Source organism: Enhydra lutris, unplaced genomic scaffold (genome assembly GCF_002288905.1).
Source record: "Enhydra lutris kenyoni isolate GAN:26980312 unplaced genomic scaffold, ASM228890v2 scaffoldscaffold39, whole genome shotgun sequence".
Taxonomy (NCBI): Eukaryota; Metazoa; Chordata; class Mammalia; order Carnivora; family Mustelidae; genus Enhydra; species Enhydra lutris.
In genome coordinates, this window is record NW_019154123.1 from 9,131,748 (window position 1) to 9,148,561 (window position 16,814).

The 16,814-nt window shown below is 41.7% G+C and overlaps 1 protein-coding gene across 2 annotated transcripts in view; it reads right to left on the reverse strand.

Moving 5' to 3' along the window:
* The window catches only part of LOC111155064 (lysine acetyltransferase 2B), a 101,666-nt gene that overhangs the window by 61,217 nt on the left and 23,635 nt on the right, over positions 1-16,814 (reverse strand). For both annotated transcript variants that reach the window (XR_002641117.1, XM_022515096.1), the window contains exon 2: positions 8,807-8,933. Coding sequence is in view for 1 of the 2 variants with exons in the window: in XM_022515096.1 (XP_022370804.1) it covers positions 8,807-8,933 (127 nt within the window). In the remaining variant the exon portion in view is untranslated. The remainder of the gene's footprint in view (positions 1-8,806; positions 8,934-16,814) is intronic.

Genomic DNA, 16,814 nt, shown 5'->3' on the forward strand with positions numbered 1-16,814 from the left:
AGAAGTAATGAGAGCAATAACGTGAAAGAAGAGTCTTTTGTTATTCATAACAAGTCCCTTGCAATCACACCTGAGTTTCTGTTAATGACCTTTTAAAGTCCCTGAAGAATGGGGGCTGTTTGCCAGGGAAACCAAAGAAGTCACTAAGGGTTGGAATTTTCAGCCCCACCTTTCCTACCTATGATGGGGATAAGAAGTGGTCTGGAGGCCAAATTAATCGCTAATAGTCAAAGATGCAATCAATCATGACTACATAATGTGGTCTCCATCAAACCCTAACAGAAAGAGTCTGGAGAACTTCCAAAGGGTGTTTGCAGAAAGGTGCTGGGAGAGTGGTGTGCTTGGAACTTCATGCTCCTTTCCCCCTGCCTTGCTCTGGGCATCTCTTTATGATAAACCAGTAATCAAATAAGCAAACCTTCTTCCTGAGTTCTGTGAGCTGCTCTAGAAAATTATCCAACCCCAGGAAGGGGTCGTCGGAATCTCCCAGTTTACATCCAGTTGGTCAGAAGCACAGGTAAAACTGGGACATGCAACTGGCATCGGAAGTGAAGGAAGGAGAGGGATTGAGCCGTTAACCTGTGGGGTCTGCACTAACTATAGGCAGTGTAGAAGTGAGTTAGAATTTGCAAGATACCCTCCAGCTGTGCACTGGAGGGCTGGAGAATTGCTCGTGTGTAAAACCCCACACATTTGGCACCAGAAGTATTCTGGAAAGGTTTTGAGTATGAGTAGACAAACTGTTTTCCTTCACATGACAACTAACTACACATTTATTCTAGACTGGATGCTTACCTGTGAAGGAAAATATGCTATAAAGAACATTTTTGGGCCAACTGATAAAAGAATACAAACAGTACATTAAAATATGACATAAATGCTAAAATTTACTTAAGCTGGTAACTGAACTAAGGTTAGGTAAAAGAATAGCTTTGATTTTAGGAAATATACAATTTATGTAGGAGGAAAAGGCTACGATGTATATGCAACATCAGTTCTTACGATCCAGGAAAAATATATATATAGATCTACACACACACATATTTAAAAAAAAAAAAAAAAAAAAGGCAAATAGGGCCTAATGCTACCAACAGGTAAATGTGAGCAAAATGGGGTTTTGCTTTGGAGATGTCCTTTGTTACTTTTCTCATGATTTTTCTCTAAGTCTGGTTTTTTTTTTTAATCTTCCATCCACTTGGAACTGAATAATCAAATAGAAAGGACCCTGCTTTCATTTCAAATAGTCTTCTGAGATTATGGTACAAAGCATGGATAGCATTACCCCAAACGGGCCAACCCCTGACTTGTGGGAAAAGCTCACTCTTTCTCGTCACCCATGGCTTCGCCCAGTGCCCCCCGTGTGTAGAGAGCCGAGGGAAGCAGGGGGAAGGTGGGAGCCAGAAGACTGTGGGAGGTTCTGCTCTCTTTCTCTCGCTCCAGGAGGATGTACCGTGGCACCTCTCAGCGCTGTGCCGGACTGGCAAAGGCCCAGGGTGCCCCAGGGAGACCTGCCAAACGCCTGCAGCCAAGGATCACGGTGCAGCTGTCGCCTTGCTGGGAACAGGAAGCACACTGTTGCCACATGCTGGGACCCTCTCTCGGCTCTGACCCTGTGGATCACTGGCCTGCACTTCTCTTGAGGACAGCCTGCCAGTCCTCACATGCCCTGTGCTGTGAACAGGCAGCAGCTGGGCAGGCCGCTACCATGTCTCCGCTCCTCTGCACTGGAAAGAAAGCAAACAGCACAGTATCCGCAGCCCTTGTAAGCTGTTCAAACACATTTTGTGCTCATGGGAATTTGAGGTCAAAGCTAAAAGAGGTAAAACAAATTCCTTCAATGAAACCTTCTGAATTGACTGACGTGCCAAAGTTTATCACTTAAAAGTGGTTTCCTCTTTTGAAATCTCAGATCTGGATGGAGAAAAAGAGAAGTTAAAGATTAAGAGCCCTTTAGATGAGTTCAGTCCAGCAGAAACAGGATACAAGCCACAAATGTACATATAAATATTCTAGCAGCCACTTTTAGAAAGGTAAAATAGGTGAAATTTTATTAATACATTTTATTTAACTTCACACCAGATTTTTCATTTCAACATGAACTCAATGTACAAAATTATTACTAGTGTACATTCTTTTGTCATTTTACAAAACCAGCGTGCATTTTACACTTGCGGTGCGTATCAATTCACGCCACAGTTCAAGAGCTCAGCGGCCACAGGAGACTAGCAGCTACTGTTACGCACAGTGCAGGCACGGACTATAAACTGTGAGAGCTCCCCTGCAAATAAATGCAACCGGTATCTTTTTAGTACTCCTGAATTCAGTGAGTGTTTATCAATGAAGGAATAATCCAAATTATGCCCAAGGAACAGACCAGATTAGGAACTAGAGAAAAAGTCAGTCCTTAATCTTAGTCTCCTACAGAAAGCCTACAATAAATTATTATAAATTATATATAATTACAGATTATATAATCATTTATTATATATCTTATATATATAATTATAAATAATTATAGTGATACAAGGAACAAACACTGCAATGCAGCCCCAAGAAAACCTTTATTCTCTCTACCAGGCTCTAGACAAGTCAAACCTTGGAGGTGAGAAGCCTTCCCCTGGAGAATGAAGGAAATGCTGGGCAGGTGGTGTGAGCCTCCAGGTCTACAGCAGAGGTGGGAGAAAGGGCAAAGAACATGCCAAGAACAAGGAGCAGCCTGGTGGCCAAAATGCAGCAGAGATGGCTGGGGGAAAGGCCAGACAGTAGAGGCCAGAACAATCCTGCAGGCTCAGCCAAAGCCGGACGTCATCCGGAAGAGAGTGGGAGGCTCAGAGGGGCTAAACGGGAGAATGTTTAGATCGGACTGGATCACTACTTTCTTGGGAAGCCAGGTGCACAAGGATGGAACTGGGGACTCCAGGTGCTGCTGCATATACAACCAAAGAACACAGAGAAGAGACCTGAATTCAGGCAGGGCTGGAAGGAGGCATACAGAGAGAAAGTCAACAGGCCTTCGTGACCCAAGGAAGGTAGGGAAAAGTAACTTACATCAAGTGAGGAGAACAAATATTACCAGATTTACCCGCTTAACTCCTGCTGTCCCAGACTCACAGCTCCTGACCACTTTAAACCCCATGTGTAAAAGATGGAATTAGTGAAAACAGGGACAGCCGGCTGGCTCAGCTGATAGAGCATGCAACTTTTGATCCTGGGGTTGTAGGTTCAAGCCCCATGTTGGGTGTAGAGATTACTTAAAAATAAAATCTTAAAAAAAAAAAACTTAAAAAAACAAAACAAAACAAAACAAAAACAGAGGACACCCAGCCAAGAGAAATATGATGACTTGACTCGGATGGCAGTGCCAGGCCCCCTATTTATATTCACTTGGCATCTGCACAGTACAAATATAAAGGGGAACTAGGAGTGATTAAGTGGTAGAGGTCTATGCAAATGGGTAAGGCTAAAGAAAATGATTTACTTATGATTTAAATGTTTGAAACAGTCCATGAGAAAAACACTCATAGTCCCTTCATACCTACTCCTAGTCAAGAAAGTAAGCTCTAGTGTAATTGGTCCATGGTAGTCTTTACTTTGCTTAGAAAGTTTCTACTGTAAATAAGCAGGTAAGCAGACATAACCACAGGGCAGGGGTTGGAGGGGAGGCACCTGTCAATGTCTACCATTGCAATGTTTAAATATAAGTGTCTACATGACCCATGTTTATGCGTCTATGTTTATCAGAAAAAGTGATGGCACTAAAAAAAAAAAAAAAACAAAAACAAAACTGGGGTGCCTGGGTGGCTCAGTGGGTTAAGCCTCTGCCTTCGGCTCAGGTCATGATCTCAGTCAGGGTCCCGGGATCAAGTCCTGTGTTGGGCTCTCTGCTCAGCGGGGAGCCTGCTTACCCCCTCTCTCTCCCTGCCTCTCTGCCTACTTATGATCTCTCTCTCTGTCAAAAAAAAGAAAATCTTAAAAAAAAAAAAAAAAACCCTCCTATATACAACTGCAAAGAACTATCACTAGTCAAATTTAATAATCAGTACGTCCTAGCATAGTTCAGAACAATGGACTCCAAAATGACAACAAAAATTCCAATCGTGATTTGATCACAATGGCGTTTCCTCCTTCCAGATCACAGAACCAGATTGTTATTTAAATAAGTAGTTCCCGAATAAGGAATTTTTATTAATACTAAAATAAAGAGAAATGTTTGGGCCACTGAAGTGCTGTGTTAGGACCCTTTGTTGAATTTCTGTAAACTGAACCTGACTGTACTAATCCCAAATAAGAAACAATTTCAGAGAGGGGACCTGAAAGCTCTAGGCCAGTGCTAACCAAAAAAAATTAATGTGAGCCATATGTGTCATTTTAAGTCATCCATTAGCAACCCTGAAAAAAGAAACAGGTGAAATTAATTTTAATAATATATTTCAGGGGCGCCTGGGTGGCTCAGTGGATTAAAGCCTCTGCCTTCCGCTCCGGTCATGATCTTAGGGTCCTGAGATCAAGCCCCGCATCGGGCTCTCAGCTCAGCGGGGAGCCTGCTTCCCTTCCTCTCTCTCTCTACCTGACTCTCTGCCTACTTGTGATCTCTGTCAAATAAAAAAAATATATATATTTTTTTCATTAACTCAATATACCTAAAATATCATTTCAACATACAATAATATTAAGGAGATAGCTCCCTTTTTTCATACTGAGCTTTCAGAATCTGGCAGGTATTTTATACTTAAAGCTCAACTTAATTTGGAGTAGCTATATTTCAAGTGCTCATTAGCTCATGTAGCAAGTGGCTATAACACTGGACAGCATGGATCTAGACTAACCATTTCACTCTGTAGATGAAGACACCAAACTGCAAAGAAGTTAAGAGATTGGTAAACCGCTGAGCCCAGTCTAGATTTCTTGCTTCCTAATTCCTAATTTATAAAACATTAAACTGAATGTTTTATACCCAGAAGACACAGAGGAGTATCCAATGATGGCAGACCAAGGACACCTGGGATGGAAGTTAACCTTCAGGAGACCACATGAAACCAGAGCTCACTGTCAAGAGAAAATGTATGACTGAAATGGGTACCCAACAGCAAAGCTACAGAACAGACATGGTCTCTCAGTCGAGAAGCTTGAAGGTTATGTGTTGGTAAGGACAGGAATGTTCTAGGTTGACCCATGTGCATGATCACTGGAGACTGAATTCACCATACCCAGCAGAGTGACTGGAAATCAGGACAGTGTATGCAAATTTAAATGCATCCCAGGATGCAGACCTGTGTGAAGCCTAACAGAATTCCCTATACCCTAATCTCTACTTTGCTGGTAATATGTAAGAAGTAATCTGCACAAACAGGACAAAATGTATGAAACCTGATTTAAATACTCTGGCCAAAAAAAAAAAAAAGTGAGGGGAGGGAAACAGGCAAATTTTTATTTAAAGTTAGTTAATTAGTTAATTTATTTGTTTGTTTGTTTGAGAGACAGAGGGCTCAAGCAAGCAAGCAAGGGGGAGGGGAGGGGGAGAGAGAGAAAGAATCTGAAGCAGACTCTCTTGGCACAGAGAGCTGAGCACAGAGCCTGAGTCAGTGCTTGATGCCGGGACTCTGAGATCATGACCTGAGCCAAAATCAAGAGTCAGATTCTTAACCCACTGACCCACCCAGGAGCTCCGGATGTTGGCAAATTTTAAAGCTGCGCGATGAGTACAAGGCACCTATTAAACTATTCTTTCTAACTTTACATATGTGGGAGCTTTTCCATAACAAAAGTTTTTTTTAAAGTGGAGGGGTGTGCTTGAGAGGAAGCATAACCTCTGAAAAAGGTTTTCTACAGCCCCGATAATAAGACCAATAAATAAACTATGGCATTCTGCCAATAATTTCAAGAGCTTGAAAATGCACAGACATTTCAATTTTAAGAAAGCAGACTGAAAAGGGATGGTGGGGGGAGGAGAGGGAGAAAAATATTTTTAAAACACCTATAAACCTCAATACCCTGAGAAAAAGCACTGTCAGCAACTGAACATGATCCCACCAGAGCTGCTCCTATTAGTACATATTAAAATATGTCATATTTTCTAAACTGATAAAATGAGATTGTACTCAAGATGCTGTTCTTTTTTTTTTTTTTTTTAAGATTTTATTTATTTATTTGACAGACAGAGAGCACAAGTAGGCAGAGAGGCAGGCAGAGAGAGAGGCAGAAGCAGGCTCCCAGCTAAGCAGAGAGCCCAATGCAGGGCTGGATCCCAGGAGCCTGGGATCATGACCTGAACGGAAAGCAGAGGCTTAACCCACTGAGCCACCCAGGCGCCCCCATGATGCTGTTCTTAAGTCAGCTTGCCTGCATGGGAATGACCACCTTCCATGCAGTTCCCTAAGGGTGCAATGAGGGTTGGGCACGTGACAAATGCTACACCAATCAGATCCCATCCTCTAGGGACGGCATACTCATAGGGACAGGGGCCGATGGACCTCACCCCGTCAGGGTGTCCTGGACAGAAGGCCCACAAATTTATGCTTCTGAGATTCCCCGGACCAGACTGAAACTGGGTTTCCCATTGTTTTCAGCTTCTGGGAGCTCCCGGTACCTTTTTATAAACACTGTTTTCCTACTTAAGCTGGGCAGAATTCCTATCTGTTGGTTGAAGTGAAAGAAGTCTGGTAGTAATGGGAACACCACTATTAACAAAAAGAGCTAAGAGTAATGCATCATAATTTGCAGGTACTGTTATAAAGTTTTTATATGTTTTATCTCACTTAAGCCTCGCAACAATTCTATGAGATAAATACTATGAACTTCGATTCAGGGCTGAGAAAATGGAGCTCCAGGCAGATGAACAACATGACACAATGGACAGTGACTGGTTGGAGAGCCAAGATCTGAAATTGGGCTGTTGGAGCCTTAATTTAGTCCTAAATTATAAAACTTCCAATTAAGCAGCTTTATGACTTGCTTTTTTCATTTATAATATGTTAAGAATGCCTTTCCATATTGGGAAATATATCATTTTTAATAGCCATATTGAATTTATAATATAGATTTTCATAATTCAAGCAATTATCTCCTACATTGGGGTATTTAGGTTTTTTCTAGTTTTTTAATATCATTAATGTGGCTGTAATTAACTGTTCTTTGAGGGCACATCTTAATTTATAGGTAGGTTAAATTTCTGGCAGAAATTTGCCAGGTCAAAGGATATGTACTTTTTTTTTTTTCCATTCTTGATTATATATCACCCAATAAGGGTATTTGTTTTCAAAGCTTGCTAAGAAATGTAAAAGAGAACAAAGTTGGCTTTTCTTTGTAAAAGGCCATTTCTGCCTTTGGGCATTCATGTCTGTTTACATGCTCAGAATGGAGACAATCTGCTCAGCTAAGAAAGAGAACTCTGTTTTTAAATGTTAATTGATGTAGGATAATCGGATTTCCCAATCAATACCAAATACAGTTGGAGCCCAGGGCTTAAGAAGTTTCTGAGCCAGCTTCATATTGCATCATATTTCCTGAGGCAAATTCTAAAGGGCACTGGCTCAGGGATCAATTTTGAAAAAGGTAGGTTATAAGCAAAGGTGTTCTGTGACTTCTGGAATTCTTCCTTTGCACCGGCTGTTTCAAAAATCAGAACTTACATTATTTTAGATGCCAGTTATTATAATGCTGTAATTATTGGTGTGTTTATTTCTTCTGTGAGATCAAGGTTCTCTCTATCCTTTCTCAGAAGGTTAGTCCAGTGCAGTAACTTCCTGGGAAGATCACATGATCTACTTTTCTACTCTCTAAGTACTGAAATACTCTCCAGCTGAGTACAAAATAAAATTTCAGACTCGGCCTGACACTGTGCTACCTTGAAGGCTGACACTGAACCATTTGATATCACCGAGCAGCTTGAAAGAGAGAGAACATCCAAAAGAAGGCACCAACTTAGAAATGGTCGGGGGGCGGGGGGGGGTGGTAAGCAACTTCAGTGAGAATGTTCTATCAGGAGCAGCCTGGACAGTAAACTGGACATAGAAACGTTCTTTGGGAGACTAGGTAATTGAAGGTGGAAAAGTAGAATATCCCAAGCAGATCCTGTATGAATCGGAATGTTAATATCTAGGGAAAACTACCGTTAACTTTTATCTACCCAAACCAAACACAATTTAAAAATTTTTAACTTAAAACTCGTATCAGGACAAGAACATATTAGCACAGTCCTGTTGAGCAACTCTGGCAGAGTCTATCTTGCCAAACTGACAATGATTATCTTGCAGGGATAGATAAGAAGGTTGAAAGGGAAAACACAAGAAAACATTCACCAAACACAACCCTGAGGAAGATAGAGAACTACCAGAAGCAGGAAACTAAAGAATACAAGGATACAATGAAGCACTTTCAGAAAGTTCAGACAATCAGAAAATAATAATAATAATAATAATAGTAATAGTAGTAGTAGTAGTAGTAACAATTAGACAAAAAAAACAGCTGGTCGAGCTTTCTATCCTAGAGATCAAAGACCCTCAGGCCCCGATCAGAATGAATCAGGACCTGGCACACTTTACACCAGCTAGCTCAGTTGGCACATTTCATCTTATCTGGCAATCCCCCAGTCGAATCCAGCTCTCCGGGGAAAACGGGAAGAGATGGTTAAGAAGGCAGTGCTAACAGCACAGGGCTTGTCACACAAATTCCGGAGACTAAACAGACTCTGTTGTTACCCAGAGGCAAACAGCACGCAAGTAAGGCTAACCCACGAAATTCAGTAAGTTAGAACTTTCAGGCAATAGTGACATCGTTACAGTTCCCTTGAAGATATTTCGGAACTCACCTAGTGCATGGCTACAACTCCGGCAGGATTCTGTTAGACTGACAATGATTTGCTGCAGGTCAGCTCTGGGGGGAGTAGGAGAAGGGTTGGGATTTTTCCAGCCATTACATTTACAAGACTCCTCGGCCTAAAAAAAGGAACAGAGATAAAAATTGTTTAACAGGCAGCAATGGACTCAATGCTTTCCGTGAGATCAATACCCACTAGTTATAGGACAGCTACCCTCCCCACTCCTGACTTCAAAATTTCCTACATATGCACAAAAAATAAAAATAGAAAAATGCAAAGAGGCTGTTTGATCTAGACATTTTGGATTTTAATGTCTTGGCTGGTTTCCTTTCTGCTAGCTGGAATTGAGAACTGCAGCTCAGACAGCCGACGCATGCCCTTTGATACCACTGCCCCCAAGCAAATGTCCATGAAGTGGTCAGTTCTGAGAAAGCGCATCCATAAAGCTGGCCAAGGCAACAAGCCACACTGTCCAGAGGTCCTTGGAACCCGGCTGGGGCCTCCACCATGACTGAGCCTTGCATACTTGAAGGCTCCAGCTGCAACTCTGCCCCATGGACTCGGGGAAGGAAATCCACAAAACTGAGGAAGTTATCAACCTCAAGGAAACGAGGAGGGACACACACACCCAGCTCGAGGCCACATTTGCTAGCTCCTCCAAGTCTTTTGTAGGCTCCCAGCTACATGATGGAGAGGGCTTCACTGTGCAGTCAGGGGTTTCCATCTTGATACTTCTCAGGTTCCTTGTACCAGAATACCAGTATTTAATATTTTAGCAACCCTTACTAGAAATCTTCCTTACGCTTCACATTTCCCTACCATCTTTGAGATCAGTGAATATGATTTATGATTTAGCCTTTTTGTGGAGTGTTGGGTGTAAAGTGAAGGACAAGGATAGAAAGATGTCAACAATTTTCAATCATAAAAATAAAATGTAACACAGCTGACTGTGGGTGAGAGCCTTCTGTGTACACTGTCCAATATGGTAGCCCCTAGCCACAGGTGGCTGTTGAGCCCTTGAAATATAGCTAGTCCTTGGGACACCTGGGTGGCTCAGTCGGTTAAGCCGCTGCCTTCAGCTCAGGTCGTGATCTCAGGGTTGTGGGATCGAGTCCAGCATGGGGCTCCTTGCTCAGCGGGGAGCCTGTTTCTTCTCTCTGCCTCTGCCTGCCTCTCTACCTGCATTTGCGCTCTCTCTGATAAATAAATAAAAATCTTCAAAAAAAAAAAAAAGAAAAAGAAATATAGCTAGTCCAATCTGAAATGTGCGGCAGATATAAAATATGTACCAGATTTAGAAGACTAATGTAAAAACTTGTCAATTCTTTTCACACTGGTGACATGTTTGACCCATGTTTCACATTGGTTACATGTAGTATTTTAGATGCATGGAGTTAAATAAAAAATAGGAAAATTCATTTGACTAGTTTCTTTTCTACTTTTTAAATGTGGCTACTGGAACATTTAAAATTACATATGCGGTTCACATTCTTCTTCTCCGGAATAGCACTGTTCTAACAAAACAAATCGCACAGATTTTTGTGCTTGGGCTATGTGTTAGATCTCTGATCACAGGTCTTTTCTCCCTGCTTCCCACCCCCGCAGCCCCTAAACCCCCAAACCCCATAGCAGATGGCTGAAGCTGGTAGAAGTCTGATGTGCAGAAAATGACAGAACGGCTGCTACCTCAACTTCATACAGAAAATTCTCCAAGATAGGGACGGTTTCTGAAGTGTGTGTATGTCTCAGAGAGTAAGGAAAGAAAGAATAAATATCTGGCAAGGCAAGAAGGCCAAGGTGAAAGGAAAACATGCTTCTGAAGATAAGTTCCCTATGCTTCTGAAGATAAGCTGAACCCTATGAATCCTTGGCAAGCCCAACCTGACTGCTTCTCACATGTTAACCCAATGAGGACAGTGAAGGGAAGACCAAAATCAGCAACTTGGTAGCAAAAGCCCCCGTGAGTAGCTCAAGCAACCCTCTTCTGTTTGGCCAAGGCATCAGGACCTGAAGGTTAACCATAGTGCTCATTATTAAGCTGAAGTGGACCTTGAAATTCCCTATAATGAGCCATCCACTTCTTCAGAGATTGGAAAGTTCTCAAGGGCCATGTTTTTGAGAAGGACTCTCATGAGAACTTACATGCATGCCTATAGTCTTTGTAGGGATGGAGGAAACCACTCGCCTTGGGGACTCTCCTAGCAGTGGAATATCTACTTCAAGGGTCTCACACAGCCTCTGGCTTTTCTGAGCAGTTGGTCTGATCCTACTGCCCCTTCCAAAAAAAGCCTTTGGCTAGAGAAGGAAAGATGATGATAATAGTCCCAACAAATTAATTACATACAGCAGACCAAACCTAGAAGGAGCAACAGCAATGGCCCAAAACCTTTTTGAGTTTGCAGAACTAATTTCCAAGCCAAAGAACTACAATGCATACTGAGTCATTCATTCGATAGTATGTCTTGAAGGGCTACTCCGTGCCAGGTACTTTTGCTAGGTATGGAAAGGGAATGAATAAAGATCCTGTCCTTGGGATAGTGAGAATGAGGCAAACAGGCAACACAAATTAACAAATTATACAGTATATTAGAAAGTGACAGCACTATGGAAAGAAAGAAGAAGTGATGGGGAAAGGAGGCATGGGGAAGGGTAGGGCAGAATCTGAAATTTTTTTTTTTTTAAGATTGTATTTATTTATTTGACAGACAGAGACCACAAGTAGGCAGAGAGGCAGGCAGAGAGAGAGGAAGGGAAGCAGGCTCCCTGCTGAGCAGAGAGCCCGATGCGGGACTCGATCCCAGGACCCTGGGATCATGACCTGAGCTGAAGGCAGCGGCTTAACCCACTGAGCCACCCAGGTGCCCAGAATCTGAAATTTTAAGTAGGCTTTTTTTTTTTTTTAAAGATTTTACTTGATTTTGTATTTGACAGACACAGATCACAAGTAGGCAGAGAGGCAGGCGGAGAGAGAGAGGAGGAAGCAGGCTCCCTGCTGAGCAGAGAACCTGATGCGGGGCTCGATCCCAGAACCCCTGGGATCACGACCCGAGCCGAAAGCAGAGTCTTTAACCCACTGAGCCACCCAGGCGCCCCTTAAGTAGGCCTTTTTAAGAAAGTGTCAATAAAGCAAAGACTTGAAGAGCAGAGGGAGTTAGCCATTAGATATATGATAGAAGAACATCCCACACAGAGGGAACAGGCAGGGCAGAGCCAAGAGTGGTTGGCTCGCTCAACAAACGGCAAAGAACAGCATGCATAGAGCACAGTGAGCAAAGGAAAGAGCTGAGTTGGAAGTAGGAGGAATCCTACAAGGTCTCATAGGCAATTAGCAGTACTTCAGCTTGGTTACATGACCCGTTGTCTCCTTTCCCAAACAGGATCCTCTGGGCTTGAAACGGGTATAGGAAGAGAACACAAAGACACAAGGCCAGATGCTTTCAAACTCATTTCTTTTTTTTATTTTTTTTTCCTTTCCTAGTGTAGAAAGCCTCCCCACTTTCTCTTTTCCTTTGGCATTACTCACAAAAGCATTCATTTTTCTGTCACTCACTTACAGGAGCAAATCATCCTATTTCCTTACATTTTTTACCTCCACTCCAGGATCAAATACATATTCTGTTACACAGGGAAGCACATTAATTATTCATACTTTCCTGAATTTATAAATCTCTTTAATATCTAGATGGAAAAGAACTCCAATACCTTAACCAAGGCCCACCAAAAGAACACAAGATTCCCCTGGAATTACCAAAAAGATGCCAAGTTGTCTAGTTAAGACTTTCAACACTTACTAAGGCCCAAGATTAGCTTTAAGGCTAGGAGTCAGGTGGGTAATAAATTCAGCTCAAAACCCCAAGGAATTATGTAATCTGGGAATCTGTCCTCATTCACCTAGGTAACCACATTAGCTTCTGACAAACGTGATGGCCTTTGCCATCTGGGCACATCAGCAACCACAGCCTAAGTCCCCTCCTTTGGCAGGTTTTCCATGGGCAGGCAGGACAACTGGTAGGAATTCTGTATGGAACAGAATAACACCACCCACAGCCAGTATCTGTAACTCCAGATTCTGAGAGAGACCGTGACCCAGTGAGATGAAATTCCTCCTTCCAAGGAAGCTTGAGAAGCCAACTTGTTCTGAATCAACCCGAAAGCATGTGGGCCTCTACACGGGCCTCTCTATACGGGCCATCAACCTCAACAAAACACCACTTTTTGGTTCAAAGGTTTGAGTCTACAGGTAAGAAATTTCTCCATATCGTGCTTGGGGTTGAAGTCCATGGGCTCATACCATAGCTTTTCACCTAACACTGTGTTAGGAATGGATTACCTCAGAAGACGGTGCTAACAGGGAGTTGTTTTCTCTGTATTTGGAGGGGGTGGGAAGAATGCAGAGGAAAAAGCGTAGACAGAATGTGAACCTTTCCTACTCTCTCTCGCACTATTTATTCATTCTGCAAACACTAACTGAGCCCCTACTACATGTCCATCATAGGAGCAGATACCGCGGACACAACAAATTTCTGCAGAAATAAAAATCTAGGGGTGCCTGGCTTGCTTAGTCTGTTAAGCAGTTCTCAACCTTAGAGGCATATTGGAATTAATATTAAAATTACTGGCGAGCTCCATTAAGCCTGATACCCACATCTGACTGCAAAATAATTAACTCACGATCTCTGTGGATAGATACCAGGCATCAGCATTTTTCTTAAGCTGGTGATGCCAATGTGTAGACAAAGCTGAGCATCTCTGATCTAAACGGAAGGGTTACTAGTAATGGACCCATGAAAAAACACACACACTTGGAGTGCATGGCTGGCTCAGTTGGTGGAGCATGCGACCCAAGATCTCGGGGCTGTGAATTCAAGCCCCACCTTGGATGTGGAGATTACCAAAAATAGAATCTTAAACACACACACTCACACACACTAATTGGAACATGTCAGGAAGACTTATACAGACGAGGGACCCGTCACATGGGATGAAAGGAGGGGGGAAGAACAGTTCATTTCTGAAGAAGAACAGCATGTGTGTGCTTTGGAACATACTTCTTGCCCCTCACCTCATGTATAGTTAAATATATAGGTGCCTGCTTTCTCCAAAACATTTTTATGGAATTTGAGACCAGTGGTACTCTCCTGAAGCTGGGTGACAGAGGAGAAAAGAGAGAAGTTAACACCTTCTCTGTGTCAGAATTTTCTAGGATTTCTATGAAGGGGATAAAAGAACATGTATAGTTTAAAATTCTAAAATTATCACTATAAACAAATACATTGCAGAATTACCCCCCCCCCCTTTTTTTAGCCTATCATTTAGAGATCTCTGCTTGTCCCTTGCTTTTTTTAGTCATGGTATTTATATTAAAAGTTAAACCTAAATCGGGACTCCTGGGTGGCTCAGTTGGTTGGGCGGCTGCCTTCGGCTCAGGTCATGATCCCAGAATCCTGGGATAGAGTCCCGCTCCTTACTCAGCAGGAAGCCTGCTTCTCCCTCTGCCTCTGCCTGCCACTCTGTCTACCTGTGCTCACTCTCTCTAACAAAAAAAAAAAAAAAATTAAACCTAAATTAAAAGCGAAAGGTTGAGAACCACTAGCCTAGAAGAGATAATAATACTCTGGGACTGAATCAAATAAGTGATGCATACCAATTCCTCTTGAAGCTCTGCTCAGTAAATGGATTCCTGGAAATCTTCCCAAATAGTCGTGTGGAAAGAGACAAGATCTTCCAGCAGCAAAACCTATGAACTAGAACATTCTTCAGGCTATACTGCCTTTCTCAGCCTGTGGAGGAGCAAAGAGGCCGGAGATAGAGAAAATGGGCCAGGGGAAAGATGTGAAGTTTGAGACTATTCACCATCACAAAAGAGACTGCCAGGAAACGCTGAGAAAACATTCTCACTACGCACTCCTGCAAGGGCTCTTAAATCTTTCTCCACAGCCCCTCAACATCCTGCCCTCGTCCAACTCACAGCAGCAACAGGTGAAGGAATGCAGGCAAAAGGTGGGTCGGCAAAATGTTTCAGCTTAGGTTGAGGTCGGTAGAAGAGCTGCAGGTGACAGCAGACAACATCAGTGCCATGATCCAGAGGAAAGGACTTGGGAACTATAGAAATACAGTTTCAAATCTTAGCTGCAACACTTACTATGTGAACCTAGGTGAATCACTAACCCCTCCAAGCTTCCCAGTCTATAAAGTGGATTTTAAAATACCTATCTCACAGGACTGTTGGGGGCATTAAGCAATTAATAGAGGCAGATTCTGAATTAATGGAAGTAGTAATAAAGATTATGGTGGCTCTGATAATGATAACATGCAAGGAGAACTCTGTTAAGGTGAATGGTGAGGTCATGATGAACTATGACAGTTAGTACTTTAAAGCAAGGACTTGAAGAGGTTGCAACCAATGGAAGTAGTTTGAGGATACTGGCCCCAATCATTAGGCAAGAGGCTATAGCTCTTACTGAACAAAAGACTAGAGAGCTTATGAATTACATAAAAAGTTATGCTCCTCAAAGAATAAATTGGCTCCATTTCCACTACAGGTAAGAGCAGTGGGAAGTCATTCAAAGGCTTACTGGGTGATCTTGGTGGACAATTTATTTTAACAGAAGTAAAGAGAAAGAGATGGCCAGGTTCTATATATATAATCACCTAGCAAGAACGCAATTAAAAAAAAAAAAAGAACACAATATATCAAAATCTATGAGAAATGATCAAGGCAACACTTAAGTGAAAACAAATACCCTTAAATGCATTTATGGGGAAAACACAAAGATTAAAAATAAACCATTCAACTCAATAATCTAGAAAAAGAGTAACAAAATAAACTCAAGAAAAATTGACAAAAGGAACTAATGTAAAAAAAAATTTAGGGAAATCAACAAACAATATCATATACCTAACGAGTATAATAAATTGTTGAATTTTTGAAAAGACCATTAAAATAAACAAACTCTTGACACTCTAATGAAGGCAGAGAAAAAATAAGAGTGAGAAAGGAGATAAAAACTACAGATTTATAACTAAAATAAGTACTCTGGGGGCACCTGGGTGGCTCAGTGGGTTAAAGACTCTGCCTTTGGCTCAGGTCATGATTCCTGGGTCCTGGGATCGAGCCCCGCATCAGGCTCTCTGCTCAGCAGGGAGCCTGCTTCCCCCCCCCCACCGCCTCTCTGCCTACTTGTGATCTCTGACAATCTATCTGTCAAATAAATAAATAAAATCTAAAAAAAATAAAAAATAAAATAAGTACTCTGTAGAACTTTATATCAATAATTATGAAAAACCAGATGAAACAAGTGACTTCTTAGGAAAACAGAAATTATCAAACCTCATTTAATAGGTAGTAAAGTTTTCTGACAACCCTAGAAGATAATGAAAAGGTCGTCAAAGATATAAAAAAGTCCCAAGATCAGATGGTTTTATAGGTAAGTTCCAGTTAACTTTCAAGAGCTAGCCAAAATAAATATAATGTTAATTTTCGGGACACCTGGGTGGCTCAGTCAGTTGGGTGTCTGCCTTTGGCGCAGGTCATGATCCCAGGGTTCTAGGATTGAGTCCCCTGTCAGACTCCTTGCTCAACGGAGAGCCTACTTCTCCCTCTACCCATCTCTCTCTCTTCTCTCTCTCTGACAAATAAATAAATAAGATCTTTAAAAATAAATAAGTAAATAAGTAAAATTTTTAATTTTCCAGTAGCCACATTTTAAAAAGTAAAAAAAGAAAAGTAAATAATAAGATTATTTAACATAATACACCCAAATATTACCACTTTAACATGGAATCAGAATAAAAACATTATTAATAAAACAATTTACATATTTTTTATGCTAAGTCTTCAAAACCCAAGGCATATATGACCTCACATTTCAATTCAGACTAGTCCTGTTTCAGGTGCTCAATGGTCATCTGTGGCTAGTGGCTACCATACTGTACAGCCAGGGACCACACTATTCCTTTTATTGTAAATTGTTTCAGAACATTAGAAAAAGATGAAAAA